General features: G+C 51.2%; 1 protein-coding gene across 5 annotated transcripts in view; it reads right to left on the reverse strand.

Moving 5' to 3' along the window:
* The window catches only part of copa (COPI coat complex subunit alpha), a 142,707-nt gene that overhangs the window by 17,331 nt on the left and 105,314 nt on the right, over positions 1-20,062 (reverse strand). For all 5 annotated transcript variants that reach the window (XM_072253223.1, XM_072253225.1, XM_072253222.1 and 2 more), the window contains 7 exons: positions 15,899-16,005; positions 15,657-15,734; positions 13,317-13,385; positions 13,060-13,196; positions 3,156-3,342; positions 1,331-1,441; positions 915-1,076 (listed from right to left, as the gene is read on the reverse strand). In XM_072253223.1, coding sequence (XP_072109324.1) covers positions 915-1,076; positions 1,331-1,441; positions 3,156-3,342; positions 13,060-13,196; positions 13,317-13,385; positions 15,657-15,734; positions 15,899-16,005 — 851 coding nt within the window. The remainder of the gene's footprint in view (positions 1-914; positions 1,077-1,330; positions 1,442-3,155; positions 3,343-13,059; positions 13,197-13,316; positions 13,386-15,656; positions 15,735-15,898; positions 16,006-20,062) is intronic.

The raw sequence follows: 20,062 nt of genomic DNA on the forward strand, positions 1-20,062 counted from the left end.
ATGGAGAGCGACTGGGTGAAAGGGGTCCGACGGGAGAGCGACTGCGCCACAGGGGTCAGACAGAAGAGCGACTGGCTGACAGGGGTCCGACAGGAGAGCGACTGGCTGACAGGGGTCCGACAGGAGAGCGACTGGCTGACAGGGGTCCGACAGGAGAGCGACTGGCTGACAGGGGTCCGACAGGAGAGCGACTGGCTGACAGGGGTCCGACAGGAGAGCGACTGGCTGACAGGGGTCCGACAGGAGAGCGAGTGGGTGACAGGGGTCCGGAGGGAAAACGACTGGGTGACAGGGGTCTGACCGGAGAGCGACTGGGTGACAGGGATCCGACCGGAGAGTGACTGGGTGACAGGGATCCGACCGGAGAGTGACTGAGTGAAAGTGGTCCGGAGGGAGAGCGACTGGGTGAAAGGGGTCCGGAGGGAGAGCGACTGGGTGAAAGGGGTCCGACAGGAGATCGACTGGGTGAAAGGGGTCCGACAGGAGATCGACTGGGTGACAGGGGTCCAGAGGGAGAGCAACTGGGTGACAGGGGTCCGACCGGAGAGCAACTGGGTGACAGGGGTCCGATCGGAGAGCGACTGGGTGACAGGGGTCTGACCGGAGAGCAACTGGGTGACAGGGGTCCGACCGGAGAGCGACTGGGTGACAGGGGTCCACCGGCTGAGTGACTGGGTGAAAGGGGTCCGCCGGGTGAGTGACTGGGTGAAAGGGGTCCAGAGGGAGAGCGACCGGGTGAAAGGGGTCCGACAGGAGACCGTCTGGATACAGCGTATCAGAACAGGTAGATCAGCTGGGCATAGAATGGATGGGCCGAAGGACCTGTCTGTGCTGTCCCTGATGACTCCATCTCATCCAAAATGTGAGATCCCTCTGCCCTTTCCTCTCCCACAACCAGCCCCTTGATACATTACCTGTTGGCCCACTTCAGGTTTGGGTCCAAGCTCCAGCAGCCTGCCGGCAAACACAGCTGCAGTCTTGAAATTCTTCAGCTTGAAGAAGAGGTTAACAGCTGTGCGAAGCACCAGGATCATGTGCACAGGCTGGAGGTTGCAATGCGTGAAGTAGGCAGCCATCTTGAGGGAGGAGAGAGAGAGAAATGGTCATATCGGGGCTGGAGGAGACCGCGCGAGGATAGGTTGAGGAGAGAGGCGAGCAACAGGTTGGGAAGGGTGGGGGAGAAGAGGGACGGGTCGGGAAGAATCGGAGTGTTGGGAAGGGGGGGCAGAGGGAGGCGAGTGACAGATAGGAAGGGTGGGGCGGAGGGATTGGCGAGTGACGGATCGGAGGGGTGGGTCAGAGAAGTGTGGACGACAGATCCTGGACCCACCTCACAGATCCGTTTCTGTTGCTCCAGCGTGTCCTTGGGCAATCGCTTGCGCTCTGTCTCCATGCTGAGCCCCACAATGTACTCTCGGCAAATGGCGATCAGCTGCTGGGCCTGCCAGGACACAGGGAGGGAAGGGGTTCAGCTCCTGGACAGGTACTCGGGCAGCACTTGTATCGCAATGACCCCACACACGGACCAACCGCCGTTCTGCAGAGAACACGCCCCCCGCCATCAAAGCCCCCAAAATGCCTGTCTTAACTTTGCTTCCATCTGTCCTTCTCTCACAATCGTTCTTCCCCATCTCTCCCCCCTCCAAACCCACCTCCCTTACCTCATTTCCCCGTGAACCTGCCCAATTCAATTTGCCTCCTATCTCACCAAGTCTCTGCCTCCTTTTTTCATCTGTCCCCCTCAAACCCCACCTCCCTCACCTCATTTCCCCATTCTTTGTTACTCTTTCCTCATGTGATCTCATCCTCCCTCAATTCCATAAGACAGAGAATCACAATGATGACATTCGGCCCATCGAGACTGCTGTTCCCCTCGAATGAGGCTGGCTTTTCCTCTAAACCCCGCTCCCACGCCTTCTCCATGTATCCTTTCAGCCCCTTAACCAATCTAGAATCTCTCAACCTGTACCTTCAATACATCCCATGGCCAGTTCTGAGGCAATTAATTCTGAAGATTCACCACCTTCTGGCTGAAGATATCTTCCCTCGCAATACTCCTCAACCTATTCCTCTCCCCCTCGATCCCCCTTTGCTCCCGGGAACTCCCCTTCCTTCCCTTCTTGCCCTTCACATATTCACTTTTCTTTCCAATGTTTTTAATGTCCCTGTCTCAACCACTTTCTCTGACACACATTCTGTGCACAGACCACCCTCTGGGTGGAAGGGTCACCCTTCCCCTTCCTATTAGTTCTCTCTCCTCTCATGCTGAACCCATGTCCTCACATTCTTGGTTCCCCAAGCCTGGAGAAAAGACTTGACTCTTTGAGAATTGACTCAAAGCCAGAATTGACCAGCTGCATCACTGCACTGCGGTGGACAGGAAGACTCTACAACGGGAGGCAAAACTGCCAACACATCACCAGCACCAGCCTACCCACCATTGAGGACATATATACAGAAAGGTGCCAGGAAAGGGCCAGTGACATCATGAAGGATCCCTCCCAGCCTGCTTTGTCCCATTCCTATCAGGGAGGATGCTATGTAGCATCCATGCCAGGACAACCAGACTCAAAAACAGTAACTTTTCTCAATCAGTAAGGCTGACTAACTCCTCCACCCACTGACCCGCCCCTCCACACCCCCAACCACCACTATTTTATCATTTCCTGTCAGAATCATTTCTGTGCCTACTGTCACTTTATGAACATACAATCGCTATAGACAAGCCATCTTACGTAATGATATTTATTGTGTTCATTGGAGTGGGTTTTTTGTGTTGCAGTGCAGAATTGTTTCCTTCTCCTTTACAGTTGTGTACTGCAAATGGCACTAAGCAACCCTGAATCTGTGCTGCGCCGTCATTTTCCATTCTCCTCCACTCCAATCAATCAATCAATCACATTTCCGGGACTAAACGTTGCAGGAAGAAGGTAACAGAATGTAAAAGGAATCAGACTCGATGTGTCAAATGGCCGAATTGTGCTCCTGTATCTTACGGCCTTTAAGAGGGAGGGAGCAAATGGAGAGAGCCAACCTCTCTCTATAACTTAGGCTGATGAGTCCAGCAATATCGTTATCAATGGTTGCCCACCTCCCCCCACTTGCTCCCTTTTCCGTACGTCTCAGCTCGCGCCCACACCCTCGCCGCCTCTCACCTCAGCAATCTCCTGCTTGCTCTCCACCACCAGCAGGGGCACACTGAGCAGAATGGCCCGGAAGCGGTCGACAGCCTCCTCGAACTTGCCGGCGGTGGTCAGCTGGTAACACAGCTGCAGGCGCTGAATTAGGTCCGCTAGCTTCAGCCCCACGGCCGGTAACCCACCCTTCAGGCCAGCCTCCTTCCTGCAACAGGCCAAGCCAAGTCATCTTACCGTCATCAGCCCCTTCCCCCTTCCCACCATCCCAGCATCACAGACTTCTGACACAGCACAGCACGTTAACAACACCTCGTGGCCCAACGTGAACCTTCCAAACCTGTACGTCTTTGGAACGTGGGAGAAAACTGGGGTCCAAAATTAAACTGGCACTGGAGAGGGTCCAGAGGAGGCTCAAGAGAATAATCCCAGGAATGAAAGAGTTAAAGCATGAGAAGTATTTGATGGCTCATGGCCTGTACTTGCTGGAGTTTGAAGAGTGAAGGGGGTATGTTCTGGAGCATGTTGATATTAAGGGAGAGGAGGTTGGAGTTGTTAAAATACATTAGGATGGATAAGTCCCCGGGGCCTGACGGAATATTCCCCAGGCTGCTCCACGAGGCGAGGGGAGAGATTGCTGAGCCTCTGGCTAGGATCTTTATGTCCTCGTTGTCCATGAGAATAGTACCGGAGGATTGGAGGGAGGCGAATGTTGTCCCCATGTTCAAAAACGGTAGTAGGGATAGTCTGGGTAATTATAGACCAGTGAGTCTTATGTCTGTGGTGGGAAAGCTGTTGGAAAAGATTCTTAGAGATAGGATCTATGGGCATTCAGAGAATCATGGTCTGATCAGGGACAGTCAGCATCGATTTGTGAAGGGCAGATTGTATCTAACAAGCCTGATAGAGTTCTTTGAGGAGGTGACCAGGCATATAGATGAGGGTAGTGCAGTGGATGTGATCTACATGGATTTTAGTAAGGCATTTGACAAGGTTCCACACGGTAGGCTTATTCAGAAATTCAGAAAGTATGGGATCCAGGGAAGTTTGGCCAGGTGGATTCAGAATTGGCTTGTCTGCAGAAGGCAGAGGGTGGTGGTGGAGGGAGTACATTCAGATTGAGGATGGTGACTAGTGGTGTCCCACAAGAATCTGTTCTGGGACCTCTACTTTTCGTGATTTTTATTAACGACCTGGATGTGGGGGTAGAAGGGTGGGTTGGCAAGTTTGCAGACGACACAAAGGTTGGTGGTGTTGTAGATAGTGTAGAGGATTGTCAAAGATTTCAGAGAGACCTTGATAGGATGCAGAAGCAGGCTGAGAAGTGGCAGATGGAGTTCAACCCGGAGAAGTATGAGGTGGTACACTTTGGAAGGACAAACTCCAAGGCAGAGTAGAAAGTAAATGGCAGGATACTTGGTAGTGTGGAGGAGCAGAGAGATCTCAGGGTACATGTCCACAGATCCCTGAAAGTTGCCTCACAGGTGGATAGGGTAGTTAAGAAAGCTTATGGGGTATTAGTTTTCATAAGTCGAGGGACAGAGTTTAAGAGTCGCAATCTAATGATGCAGCTCTATAAAATTCTGGTCAGGCCACAGTTGGAGTACTATGTCCAGTTCTGGTCGCCTCACTATAGGAAGGATGTGGAAGCATTGGAAAGGGTACAGAGGAGATTTACCAGAATGCTGCCTGGTTTATAGAGGATGGACTATGATCAGAGATTAAGGGAGTTAGGGTTTTACTCTTTGGAGAAAAGGAGGATGAGAGGAGACATGATAGAGGTGTACAAGATAATAAAAGGAACTGACAGAATGGATAGCCAGCGCCCTTCAGAGGACATGGCTTAAAGGTAAGGGGTGGGAAGTTCAAGGAGGATATTAGAGGAAGGTTTTTGACTCAGAGAGTGGTTGGTCCATGCATGCACTGCCTGAGTCAGTGGTGGAGGCAGATACACTAGTGAAGTTTAAGAGACTACTAGACAGGTATATGGAGAAATTTAAGGTAGGGGGTTCTATGGGAGGCAGGGTTTGAGGGTCGGCACAACCCTCTGTACTGTTCTTTTCTACTCTATGCATCCGACTGAAATCAATCAAACAATGGAAGATCTAGATAATGTGGATGTGGAGAGGGTGTTTCCTATAGTGGGGGAGTCCAGGACCAGAGGACACTGATAGAGTGGATGTGGACAAGATGCTTCCTGTAGTGGGGGAGAGTCTAGGACCAGAGGCCACAGATAGAGTGGATGTTTCCTGTAGTGGGGGAGTCCAGGACCAGAGGCCACAGATAGAGTGGATGTGGAGAGGATGTTTTTTTATAGTGGGGGAGTCGAGGACCAGAAGGCACAGGCAGAGTGGATGTGGAGAGGACGTTTCCCATAGTGGGGGAGTCTAGGACCAGAGAACAGAGACAAAGTGGATGTGGAGAAGATGTTTCCTGCAGTGGCGGAGTCAAGGACCAGAGGACAGAGATAGAGTGGATGTGGAGAGGGCGTTTCCCATAGTGGGGGAGTCTAGGACCAGAGGCCACAGACAGAGTGGATGTGGAGACGGTGTTTCCTGTAGTGGGGGAGTATAGGACCAGAGGACACAGACAGACTGGATATGGAGAGGATGTTTACTTTTGTGGGGGAGTCTAGGACCAGAGGACACAGATATAATGCATGTGGAGAGGATGTTTCCTGTAGTGGGGGAGTCTAGGACCAGAGGACACAGACAGAGTGGATGTGGAGAGGATGTTTCCTGTAATGGGGGAGTCTAGGACCAGAGGACACAGATAGAGTGGATGTGGAGAAGATGTTTCCTGTAGTGGGGCAGTCTAGGACCAGAGGCCTCAGATAGAAAGGATGTGGAGAAGATGTTTCCTATAGTGGGGGAGTCTAGGACCAGAGGACTCAGCCAGAGTGGATATGGACAGGGTGTTTCCTATAGTGGGGAGTCTAGGACCAGAGCACACAGATAGAGTGGATGTGGAGAGTATGTGTCCTGCAGTGGGGGAGTCTAGGACCAGAGGACACAGACAGAGTGGATGTGGAGAAGATGTTTCAGTTGTGGGAGAGTCAAGGACCAGAGGCCACAGACTGAGTGGATGTGGAGAAGGTGTTTCCTGTAGTGGGGGAGTCTAGGACCAGAGTACACAGACAGAGTGAATGTGGAGAGGATGTTTCCGGTAGTGGGGGAGTCTAGGACCAGAGGACACAGATAGAGTTGATGTGAAGAGGGAGTTTCCTGTAGTGGGAGAGTCAGATAGAGTGGATGTGGAAAAGACGTTTCCTATAGTGGGGGAGTCTAGGACCAGAGGACACAGCCAGAGTGGATGTAGAGAGGGTGTTTCCTATAGTGGGGAGTCTAGGACCAGAGCACACAGATAGAGTTGATGTAGAGAGTATGTTTCCTGTAGTGGGGGAGTCTAGGACCAGAGGACACAGACAGAGTGGATGTGGAGAAGGTGTTTCCTGTAGTGGGGGAGTCTAGGACCAGAGGACACAGACAGAGTGGATGTGCAGAGCATGCTTCCCATAGTGGGGGAGTCTAGGACCAGACGACAGAGACAGAGTGCATGTGGAGAAGATGTTTCAGTTGTGGGGGAGTCTAGGCCCAGAGGAATCAGATAGAGTGGATGTGGAGAAGATGTTTCCTATAGTGGGGGAGTATAGGACCAGAGGACACAGCCAGAATGGATGTAGAGAGATTGTTTCCTACAGTGGGGAGTCTAGGACCAGAGCACACAGATAGAGTGGATGTGGAGAAGATGATTCCTGTAGTGGGGGAGTCTACGACCAGAGGACAGAGATAGAGTGGATGTGGAGATGATGTTTCCTAAATTGGGGTGTCTCGGACTAGAGCACACAGATAGCGTGGATGTGGAGAGGATGTTTCCTGTAGTTGTGGAGTCTAGGACCAGAGGTCACAGATATAGTGGATGTGGAGAGGATGTTTCCGATAGTGGAGGAGTCTAGGACCAGAGGACACAGACAGAGTGGATGTGGAGAAGATGCTTCCGATAGTGGTGGAGTCTAGGACCAGAGGACACAGACAGACTGGATGTGGAGAGGATGTTTCCTGTAGTGGTGGAGTATAGGACCGGAGGACACAGATATAGTGGATGTGGACAAGATGCTTCCTGTAGTGGGGGAGTCCAGGACCAGAGGGCACAGATAGAGTGGATGTGGAGAGGATGTTTCTTATAGCGGGGGAGTCGAGGACCAGAAGACAGAGACAGAGTGGATGTGGAGATGCTGTTTCCGATAGTGGTGCAGTCAAGGACCAGAGGACACAGAAAGAGTGGATGTGGAGACGGTGTTTCCTGCAGTGGGGGTGTATAGGACCAGAGGACACAGACAGATTGGATATGGAGAGGATGTTTACTTTAGTGGGGGAGTCTAGGACCAGAGGACACAGATATAGTGCATGTGGAGAGGATGTTTCCTGTAGTGGGGGAGTGTAGGACCAGAGGACACAGACAGAGTGGATGTGGAGAGGATGTTTCCTGTAATGGGGGAGTCTAGGACCAGAGGACTCAGATAGAACGGATGTGGAGAAGATGTTTCCTATAGTGGGGGAGTCTAGGACCAGAGGACTCAGCCAGAGTGGATGTGGACAGGGTGTTTCCTGCAGTGGGGGAGTCTAGGACCAGAGCACACAGACAGAGTGGATGTGGAGAAGCTGTTTCCAGTAGTGGGGATGTCTCGGACTGGAGGACAAAGACAAAGTGGATGTGGAGAGGATGTTTCCTTTAGTGGGGGAGTCTAGGACCAGAGGACACAGATATAGTGGATGTGGAGAGGATGTTTCCTGTAGTGGGGGAGTCTAGGACCAAAGGACACAGACAGAGTGGATGTGGAGAGGATGTTTCCCATAGTGGGGGAGTCTAGGACCAGAGGGCAGAGGCAGAATGGATGTAGAGAAGATGTTTCAGTTGTGGGAGAGTCAAGGACCAGAGGACAGAGATAGAGTTGATGTGAAGAGGGTGTTTCCTGTCGTGGGGGAGTCAGATAGAGTGGATGTGGAGAAGACGTTTCCTATAGTGGGTGAGTCTAGGACCAGAGCACACAGATAGAGTTGATGTGGAGAGTATGTTTCCTGCAGTGGGGGAGTCTAGGACCAGAGGGCAGAGACAGACTGGATGTGGAGAGGATGCTTCCGATAGTGGTGGAGTCTTGGACCAGAGGACACAGACAGACTGGATGTGGAGAGGATGTTTCCTGTAGTGGGGGAGTCTAGGACCAGAGGACGCAGATAGAGTGGATATGGACAAGATGTTTCCGATAGTGGGGGAGTACAGGACCAGAGGGCACAGATAGAGTGGATGTAGAGAGGATGTTTCCTGTAGTGGGGGAGTCCAGGATCAGAGGGCACAGACAGAGTGGATGTGGAGAGGATGTTTCTTATAGTGGGGGAGTCGAGGACCAGAAGGCACAGAAAGAGTGGATGTGGAGAGGATGCTTCCTGTAGTGGGGGAGTCTAGGACCACAGGACATAGACAGAGTGGATGTGGAGAGGATGTTTCCGATAGTGGGGGAGTCTAGGACCAGAGGACACAGACAGAGTGGATGTGGAAAAGATGCTTCCTGTAGTGGGGTGTCTGGGACCAGAGGACACAGACAGACTGGATGTGGAGATGGTGTTTCCTGAAGTGGTGGAGTCTAGGACAGGAGGACACAGACATAGTGGATGTGGAGAGGATGTTTCCTATAGTGGGGGAGTCTAGGACCAGAGGACGCAGATAGAGTGGTGAAGTCTCGGACTAGAGGACACAGACAGAGTGGATGTGGAGAAGATGCTTCCTGTAGTGGGGGAGTCTAGGACCAGAGGACACAGACAGAGTGGATGTGGAGAGGATGTTTCCGATAGTGGGGGAGTCTAGGACCAGAGGACACAGACAGAGTGGATGTGGAGAGAGTGTTTCCTGTAGTGGTGGAGTCTATGACCGGAGGACACAGACAGAGCGGATGTGGAGAGGGTGTTTCCTCTTGTGTGGAGTTTAGGACCAGAGGACACAGACAGAGTGGATGTGCAGAGGATGTTTCCTGTAATGGGGGAGTCTAGGACCAGAGGACACAGATAGACTGGATGTGGAGAAGGTGTTTCCTGTAGTGGGAGAGTCTAGGACCAGAAGACACAGATAGAGTGGATGTGGAGAGGATGTTTCCAGTAGTGGGGGAGTCTCGGACCAGAGGACACAGACAGAGTGGATGTGGAGAAGAGGTTTAGTGTAGTGGGGGAGTCAAGGATCAGAGGACAGAGATAGAGTGGATGCAGAGAGGATGTTTCCTGGAGTGGGGGAGTCGAGGACCAGAAGGCACAGACAGAGTGGATGTGGAGAGGATGTTTCCCATAGAGTGGGAGTCCAGGACCAGAGGACAGAGACAGAGTGGATGTGGAGAAGAGGTTTAGTGTAGTGGGGGAGTCTAGGACCAGAGGACACAGACAGAGTGGATGTGGAGAGGATGTTTCCGATAGTGGGGGAGTCTAGGACCAGACAACACAGACGGAGTGGATGCAGAGAGGATGTTTCCTGCAGTTGTGGAGTCCAGGACTAGAAGGCACAGACAGAGTGGATGTGGAGAGGATGTTTCCTGCAGTGGGGGAGTCAAGGACCAGAGGACACAGATAGAGTGGATGTGCTGAGGATGTTTCCTATAGTGGGGGAGTCTCGGACTAGAGGACAAAGACAGAGTGGAAGTGGAGAGGATGTTTCCGATAGTGGGGGAGTCTAGGACCAGAGGACACAGACAGAGTGGATGTGGAGAGCATGTTTCCTATAGTGGGGAAGTCTGGGACCAGAGGACAGAGACAGAGTGGATGTGGAGAAGATGTTTCAGTTGTAGGGGAGTCAAGGACCGGAGGACAGAGATAGACTGGATGTGCAGAGGGTGTTTCCTCTAGTGGGGGAGTCTAGGACCAGAGGACACAGATAGAGTGGATGTGGAGAAGATGCTTCCTGTAGTGGGGGAGTCTACAACCGGAGGACAGAGATAGAGTGGATGTGGAGAAGATCTTTCCTAAATTGGTGTGTCTCGGACCAGAGCACACAGATAGCGTGGATGTGGAGAGGGTGTTTCCTATAGTGTGGAGTCTAGGACCAGAAGACACAGACAGAGTGGATGTGGAGAGGATGTTTCCTGTAGTGGGGGAGTCAAGGACCAGAGGACACAGATAGAGTGGATGTGCTGAGGATGTTTCCTATAGTGGGGGAGTCTAGGACCGGAGGGAACAGCCTCAGAATACAAGGATGTCTTTTTATATGAGAACTGAGGAGGAATTTCTTTAGCCAGAGGGTGGTGAATCTGTGGAATTCATTGCTACGGACAGTTGTGGAGGCTAACTATTTGGTATAATTAGAGCAGAGTCTGATAGGTTCCTAATTAATAGGGGGATGAAAGGTTATGGGGAGAAGGCAGGAGAATGGGGTTGAAAAGGAAAATAAATCAGCCATGATGGAATGGTGGAGCAGATTTGATGGGCTGAACTGAATAATTCTACTCCTATGTTCAACAGCGGTAGAGGCATAGAGCCGGGGGGGGGGGGGGGAGGGGGGGGCGGTGGTGCAAAGGTGAGGGTTAATTTATTTACGGGGGGGGCGATGATGGTTGAGGGTTCATTTGTTTACAGAGAGTGGGGGGGGCAGTAAAAATCAGAAAGATCAGCAGTTTCTGAGATATTCAAACAACTCAACAATCATTCCACAGTCAAAATCACTTAGATTACATTTCTTCCCAATTCTGATGTTTTGTCTGAACAATAATCGAACCTCTTGACCATGTCTGCAAGCTTTAATGCACTGAGTTTCTGCCACATGATTGGCTGATTAACGTTTGCACTAACGAGCCTCATAAAATGGCCACTGAGTGTCGAAAGAACGGGTGAGAAACTTTCTCCCCACAGCAACAGTATTTAAAACACTAGGGCTATCTTTAGGCTAGACCCTAGGTTAAACCCCGGGGTTCTATACGGGGAGAAAATCCAGGAATCTGAGATGCAGGGCTCTTGGGAGTCTTTGTGCAGGTTGAGTTGGTGGTGAAGAAGGCAAATGCCATGTTAGCATTCATTTCAAGAGGTCTAGAATACAAGAGCAGCGATGTGATGCTGAGGCTTTATAAGGCACTGGTGAGAAACAAGATTGGGAAAAGGGACTTAATTTGACTTTTATGACAGAGGACTGGACACAGATTCTGAAGTTGGTTAACTCTTCTTCGATCTGTGCTAGTCATTCACTGATTCAATTTAAACTTGTACATTGTTACTATTTGACGAAGGAGAGATTGTCTAAAATGTTTCCTAATGTTAATAGTTACTGCAATAGATGTAAAACTGAGACAGCTACACTGACACACGTTTTGGTCTTGTTCTATACTGGAACAGTTCTGGAAGTCAGTTTTTTCTACAATTTCTAAAGCACTTAAAATTAACTTGCAACCTAACAAATTAACTGTACTTTTTGGAATATTTCCTCAAAATATCCGCGGTATCTCTTTGTCTGACCAACATGCTATTGCATTTGTTACATTGATAGCTAGGAGGGCCATTTTGTTGAAGTGGAAGGATACACCGGCTCCCATTTTGTCACAATGGTTCTCTCAAGTGATGTCTTAGCTTGGAGAAAATTAGAAGTCGAATCTTTGAACCTATGTTTGATTTTGAGAAAAAATAGGGTTCATTTGCTCGTTACCATCATTTGAGTTAATTGATAGGTTTCCTCCACGATCGAATTGTAAATTTTTGGTGTTTTTTTTTCCCGCTGACAGTTTGATGTTTATCTTTAGAAGCTTTTTGAATGACGCATGGTTCCAGGGTTGAACACCTAATGGTTTTTTTCCTCATTTTTCTTCGCTTTAGTAGGAGTTTTTTTTCTCTTTTTTTGTCACCAAAATTTTTTCAATCTTTAAAACAATGTTTTTTTTGAGACATTATGAGTGCTGCCTACTTGGAACGTTTGACGGCTCTGGGTCTGTACTCGCTGGAATTCAGAAGGATGAGTAGGGTTCTCATCGAAACCTTTGGAATGTTGAAAGGCCCAGACAGAGTAGATGTGGAGAAGATGTTTCCCATGGTGGGAGAGTCTAGGACAAGACGGCACAGCCTTAGGATAGAGGGGCACCCTTTCAAAACAGAGATGCAGAGAAATTTCTTTCGAGAGTGGTGAATTTGTGGAATTTGCTGCCACAGGCAGCTGTGGAGGTCAGGTTGTTGGGTGTATTTAAGGCAGAGATTGATATGTTCTCGATTGGACATGGCATCAAAAGTTACGGGGAGGCCAGGAACTGGGGTTGAGAAGGGCAAAAAAAAGGGTCAGCCATGATGGAATGGCGGAGCAGACTCAATGGGCCAGGTGGCCAAATTCTGCTCCTATGGTTTATGGTTATGTTTAGGATAAGGGAGAAGAAAGGATCTGGGGAAAGGTGGGAAAGTTTTCATCCAGAAGTTAGGCTGGATGTTAGGAAACACTGCCTGCCCAAGGATGTGCTGGAGACAAAGACTCATAACATTCAATTAGCATCCAGCCGATACCCGGAATCACCAGGGGTCTTTATTTAGAATCATTTATTTTGTTGAGAGATATAACCGTGGAACTGGTCTTTCCGGCCCGCCAATTTACAACAACCAATTAACCTACTAATCAGTGTGGGAGGGAACCAAACTGATTATGTGGGCGTGGTGAATGCATGAACTGCTAACAGACAGCAGCGAAATTGAATTCTAAATGTTGATGCACCGAGCTGCAACAGCGTCACAACAACCGCTACACTAGCGTGGCATCGAAGGCCAACCCGCGCACATATGCTGGGATCGCAGGAAGAGGGGTGGTGGTTGAAAGGGTTGGGTAAAGAGAACAAGGGTCGATGGAATAGGAACAACTGTGGAAGAAATGGAAGGAAAACAGGACTCCCTCACATTCCCACACCCCACGACGTGGGCCAATCACTCACCAGTTACGCTGGGGGTATCCATACATGGCAGGCAGGCAAGGCAGAGCCAGGAATACAGAGCGGCCACGGGCAAACGACTGCAGAAAGAGATTTTTGAGGGGGCCGAAGTTTGTGACGCCAATCTGGTCATGAAGCAACTGCAGGGCGGAATAGCAGATTTAAAAGGGGAGAAGTCATTACTGCCCTCTGACAACACACACATTAGCCATCCCTGAGACCCAAAAACATCCTACACAAGATGGCAGACAGTGACTTACCCGAGCTGCAGTCTCGAGAGATCCTGCAACGAGGTGGTCGGCGGCCAGCTGGGAGTTATTACACCAAACCTACCGGGAGCAGGAAGGCAACAGCGTGAGTGGAAGAGCGAGACGACAGCTACGTGAGTATGACCAGCAGCAGCGGTAGGGGAGACAACACCTAGCTAAGAGGTTATGGCGCCCAACAGCAACTCCTTTGCTGATCTTCAAAAACAGCTCTATTTCCATCTTTAATATCTCTGGTTTTACCCTTCCGGGTTCTTTTGAAGACCCTGACCTGGAGTTACACGTTGACTACGGTCCTTGGTGGGAATGGGGCCCGCTCTCGAGGTTCCACAATCGGCTACGATTCGGCACCCCAAAGTCTCAGCCCAAGATTTCAGCATGGATTTAGAAGCCTGGGATCTCAAGGAACTGGAGACAGGCAGATCAAGGGTCAGTGTCACCACAGGAGACCCATGTGTCGTTGGGGGAGTCGGAAACACTAAAAAGCAGTGGATACAGCCCAGTCCATCACAGGTAAGGCCCTCCTCACCATTCAGCACATCATCATGGAATGCTGTTGCAGAAAGAAGCATCGACCATGACAGACCCCCAACACCCAGGCCATGCTCTGTTTTTGCAGCTCCTATCAGGAAGGAGGAACAGGAGCCTCTGGCCCCACACCACCAGGTTCAGAAACAGGAACCACAGGCCCCACACCACCAGGTTCAGAAACAGGAACCACAGGCCCCACACCACCAGGTTCAGGAACAGGAGCCTCAGGCCCCACACCACCAGGTTCAGGAACAGGAGCCTCAGGCCCCACACCACCAGGTTCAGGTACAGGAACCTCAGGCCCCACACCACCAGGTTCAGGAACAGGAGGCTCAGGCCCCACACCACCAGGTTCAGGAACAGGAACCACAGGCCCCACACCACCAGGTTCAGGAACAGGAACCACAGGCCCCACACCACCAGGTTCAGGAACAGGAACCACAGGCCCCACACCACCAGGTTCAGGAACAGGAACCACAGGCCCCACACCACCAGGTTCAGGAACAGGAACCACAGGCCCCACACCACCAGGTTCAGGTACAGGAACCTCAGGCCCCACACCACCAGGTTCAGGAACAGGAGGCTCAGGCCCCACACCACCAGGTTCAGGAACAGGAGGCTCAGGCCCCACACCACCAGGTTCAGGAACAGGAACCACAGGCCCCACACCACCAGGTTCAAGAACAGGAGGCTCAGGCCCCACACCACCAGGTTCAGGAACAGGAGGCTCAGGCCCCACACCACCAGGTTCAGGAACAGGAGGCTCAGGCCCCACACCACCAGGTTCAGGAACAGGAACCACAGGCCCCACACCACCAGGTTCAAGAACAGGAGGCTCAGGCCCCACACCACCAGGTTCAGGAACAGGAGGCTCAGGCCCCACACCACCAGGTTCAGGAACAGGAACCTCAGGCCCCAGACCACCAGGTTCAGGAACAGGAGGCTCAGGACCCACACCACCAGGTTCAGGAACAGTCATTACCCCTCAGCCATCAGGCTCTTGAACCAGAGTAGATAACTTCACTCACCCCAGCATTGAACTGTTCCCAGAAGCTCTAGACTCATCTTCAAGGACTCTTCACCCCAGGTTTGCGATATTTATTGCTTATTTGTTTGTTATTATGTAGGGACTTTCTTTTTCCTCTTTGCACATTTGGTTGTCTTTTGTACACTGGTTTTATGTCCTGTTGGGGTTGGTCTTTCATCAATTCTATTGTTTCTTATATTTACTCTGAATCCCCACAAAAATGAAACTCAGGGTTGTATATGATGACATTTACGCACTTCAATAATTAATTTACTTTGAACACACACCCTTGTGATGGCAACAACATCAATGGTCATTCTGGGCATGAAGTTGTGGCAAGTGCTTATTTTGCAGACATTAAAAAGCCAATCACGGCAGTAGCCATTTTCTGGACTGGACAGGACAGTTGCAGCCATTTTTATCATTTTATTTTTAATTAGAGATACAGCACAGTACCAGGCCCTTCCGGCCCAACGAGCCCTCACCAACCTCCCCCCACCCCCGTGTGAACAATGACCCATCTATGTTGGACTGTGGCAGAATTGAAGGGTGGTCGCTGGCGCTCTAAAGCATTCCACTGAACACAACGCTGCTGTCCCACCCTCTGTGTGCACCAAACAGTCACGACCCCCAGAACAGTGCCCACTTCTACACTGGGATTCATGTCAGTCACGCTGTTGGCCACCATGGGCCTTGATGCCAGCAAGACTGGCTGACATTTTGTGCCCTGGGAACAGTCTCTTGAGGGAGGTAGGCATCCCACCCATGTCACCTACCTGCGCAGGGCTGCTCCCTCGGGAGGGCGAGACGAAGAATCCATCTGCAGGTCCTCCTCCTGCACTCCCACCGAGTTCCTGGGGATGAGACACGCAGTTGCACAGGGTGAGAGAAAGAGGCTAGTCAAAGATGGCGAGCAAGCTCAGAAAGAGACTGGAGATTCTCCCTTCCCATGGAGAGGCTGACAGAGGGCACACACACCAGCACTGACTTACACTAACTGAAGGAAAAGGATGCTTACCAGTTCAGCAGGCAAGTCGAGATCCTCCTCCACATCCCAACCACCTCCTTCCTCTGTGGCCCTGGCTGTATCCTCTCCAAATGCATCAGCGGCATCCACAAAGCCATCTGTCAATTAGGGACATGGGGAGAGGGAGGAGGGAGAGGGGGAGAGGGGTCAATGAGAAGGGGAGGGGAGAGAGGGGTCAATGAGAAGGGGAGGGGGGCAATGGGAGGGGGCGGGGAGAAGGGACAATGAGAGGGGGAGGGGAGAGGAGGGAGGGGCAATGGGGGGGAGGGGGAGGGGAGAGGAGGGCAATGGGAGGGGGCGGGGAGAAGGGACAATGAGAGGGGGAGGGAAGAGGAGAGAGGGGGAGGGAAGAGGAGAGAGGGGGAGGGAAGAGGAGAGAGGGGGAGGGAAGAGGAGAGAGGGGGAGGGAAGAGGAGAGAGGGGGCAATGGGAGGGGGAGGGGGAGAAAGGGGACAATGGGAGGGGGCGGGGAGAAAGGGGACAATGGGAGGGGGCGGGGAGAGGGGGGCAATGGGAGGGGGAGGGGGAGAAAGGGGACAATGGGAGGGGGCGGGGAGAGGTGGACAATGAGAGGGGGAGGGGGAGGGGGAGAGAGGGGGCATTGGGGAAGGAGATTTCAACAAATTCCAATTAATTCACAAAACCATTAGACCACAAGATATAGGAGCAGAATTAGGCCATTCAGCCCAACAAGTCTGCTCAGCCATTCCGTCATGGCTGATCCCGAATCCCACTCAACCCCATACACCTGCCTTCTCGCCATATCCTTCGATGTCCTGCACGATCAGGAAACAAACAACTTCCACCTTGAATATACTCACAGACTTGGCCGCCACCACCATCTGTGGCAGAGCATTCCCCAGATTCACCACACTCTGACTAAAAAAAAATCCCTCCTTACCTCTGTTCTAAAAGGTCGCCCCTCAATTTTGAGGCTGTGCCCTCTAGTTCTGGATACCCCACCATAGGAGACATTCTCTCCACATCCTATCTAGTCTTTTCAACATTCGGTAGGTTTCATGAGATCTCCTGCATTCTTCTAAATTCCAGTGAGTACAGGCCCAAAGCCGCCAAATGCTCCACATATGTTAACCCCTTCATTCCTGGAATCATCCCCATGAACCTCCTCTGGACTTTCTGCAATGACAACACATCCTTTGAGGTAAGGGGCCCAAAACAGTTGACAATGCTCAAAGTGCAGCCTGACTGGTGTCTTATTAAGTTTCAGCATTATCTCCTTGCTTTTATATTCTATTCCCCTTGAAATAAATGACAACATTGCATTTGCCTTCTTTACCACAGACTCAACCTGTAAATTAGCCTTCTGGGGGTCTTGCACGAGGATTCCTAAGTCCCTTTTCATCTCCGATGTTTGAATTTTCTCCCTATTTAAATAATATTCTGCATATTTTACCAAAATGCTTATCATACATTTCCCAACACTGTATTCTATCTGTCACTTTTTTGCCCATTCTTCCAATTTGTCTAAGTCCTGCAGTAATCGAATCGAATCGAATTGAATTGACTTTATTTCTTACATCCTTCACATACACGAGTAGAAATCTTTACTTTACATCTCTGTCTGAATGTGCAAATTACAGTAATTTGTAATAAAGAGTATGTACAGTAAGATATACAATCAAACAGTCAATATAGCTTAGAAATCCAGTTGTGTCAGAGTGAATTAAGCAGTCTGATGGCCTGGTGAAAGAAGCTGTCCTGGAGCCTGTTGGTCCTGGCTTTTATGCTGCAGTACTGTTTCCCAGATGGCAGCAGCTGGAACAGTTTGTGGTTGGGGTGACTCGGGTCTCCAAAGATCCTTCGGACCCTTTTTATGCACCTGTCACTGTGTGTCCTGAATATTGGGAAGTTCACATCCACAGATGCGTTGGGCTGTCCGCACCACTCTCCGCAGTGTCCTGCGATTGAGGGAAGTACAGTTCCCATACCAGTCAGTGATACCGGCAACACACATCAAAGTTGCTGGTGAACACAGCAGGCCAGGCAGCATCTCGAGGAAGAGGTACAGTCGACGTTTCAGGCCGAGACCCTTCGTCAGGATTAACTGAAGGAAGAGTGAGTAAGGGATTTGAAAGTGGGAGGGGGAGGGGGAGATCCAAAATGATAGGAGAAGACAGGAGGGGGAGGGATGGAGCCAAGAGCTGGACAGGTGATAGGCAAAAGGGATATGAGAGGATCATGGGACAGGAGGTCCAGGGAGAAAGATGGCAGGGGGGGGGGGGGAGAACCCAGAGGATGGGCAAGGGGTATAGTCAGAGGGGCAGAGGGAGAAAAAGGAGAGTGAGAGAAAGAATGTGTGTATAAAAATAAATAACATGGGGTACGAGGGGGAGGTGGGGCATTAGCAGAAGTTAGAGAAGTTGATGTTCATGCCATCAGGTTGGAGGCTACCCAGATGGAATATAAGGTGTTGTTATACAGTAGAGGAGGCCGTGGATAGACATGTCAGAATGGGAATGGAATGTGGAATTAAAATGTGTGGCCACTGGGAGATCCTGCTTTCTCTGGCGGACAGAGCGTAGGTGTTCAGCAAAGCGGTCTACGCTCTGTCCGCCAGAGACCCATGATCCTCTCGCATCCCCTTTGCCAATCACCTGTCCAGCTCTTGGCTCTATCCCTCCGCCTTCTCCTATCATTTTGGATCTCCCCCTCCACCTCCCACTTTCAAATCTCTTACTCACTCTTCCTTCAGTTAGTCCTGACGAAGGGTCTCGGCCTGAAACGTCGACTGTACCTCTTCCTAGAGATGCTGCCTGGCCTGCTGCGTTCACCAGCAACTTTGATGTGTGTCGCTTGAATTTCCAGCATCTGCAGAATTCCTGTTGTTTGCGTTTAAAAATCCTTCTTCTCCAGATGTGTAAGGACGGTGCGTAGAGCTGTGGCTATTGTGTCATCTGTTGCTGGCTGCGTCGGTAGGCAAATTGTAGGGGATCCAGTCTGGGTGGTAGCAAGCTGCAGATATAGTCCTTGACCAGCCGCTCAAAGCATTTGCTTATTATTGAGGTGAGTGTGACAGGATGCCAGTCGTTCAGACGTGTTACCCTCATCTTTTTATGTACAGAGACAGCGGTGGGTGTTTTGAAGCAGGAGGGCACTCTACACTGGGAGAGGGAGAGTAAACACACCTGCCAGTTGTGCTGCACACATCCTGAGCACCCGCCCTGGGATGCCATCCGGTCCCACAGACTTGCGACTGTCCACTCATGGGAAACACCTGTGTACTTCGGCCTCAGAGATGACCAAGGTGCAGGTCGCATCAGCAGCTCTCCTCAGAGGCTCAGTGTTGGCGACATCAAACTGAGCGTAAAGAAGGATTCAGCTCATCTGGGAGAGAGGCAGTGATGTTGGAAACTCCACTGCGTTTAGCTTTGAAGCCTGTGATGGTATGCAGACCTAGCCATAAGCTATGTGTTATTGGTGGGGAGTTGTGTCTGGATCTTGTCCCTGTATTGTTGTTTTGCTGCCTTGATGACTTTGCCTAGAAGGTAGCTGCAGTTCTGAAGATCCTGGTGGTTACCGGCAGTGAGAGCTCCGTCTCGCACGGTGAGTGCGGCGCGCTTAGTTCCTGGTGGTTACCGGCAGTGAGAGCTCCGTCTCGCACGGTGCGCATGGAACTGTGGATCCTGGTGGTTACCGGCAGTGAGGGCTCCGTCTCGCACGGTGCGCACGGAACTGTTAGTTCCTGCTGGTTACCGGCAGTGAGAGCTCCGTCTCGCACGGTGTGCATGGAACTGTGGATCCTGGTGGTTACCAGCAGTGAGGGCTCCGTCTCGCACGGTGAGTGCGGCGCGCACAGAACTGTTAGTTCCTGGTGGTTACCGGCAGTGACGGCTCCGTCTCGCACGGTGCGCACGGAACTGTTAGTTCCTGGTGGGTACCGGCAGTGAGAGCTCCGTCTCGCACGGTGCGCATGGAACTGTGGATCCTGGTGGTTACCGGCAGTGACAGCTCCGTCTCGCACGGAACTGTTAGTTCCTGGTGGGTACCGGCAGTGAGAGCTCCGTCTCGCATGGTGCACACGGAACTGTTAGTTCCTGGTGGTTACCGGCAGTGAGAGCTCCGTCTCGCATGGTGCGCATGGAACTGTTAGTTCCTGGTGGTTACCGGCAGTGAGAGCTCCGTCTCACACGGTGC

Source organism: Mobula birostris, chromosome 3 (genome assembly GCF_030028105.1).
Source record: "Mobula birostris isolate sMobBir1 chromosome 3, sMobBir1.hap1, whole genome shotgun sequence".
Taxonomy (NCBI): Eukaryota; Metazoa; Chordata; class Chondrichthyes; order Myliobatiformes; family Myliobatidae; genus Mobula; species Mobula birostris.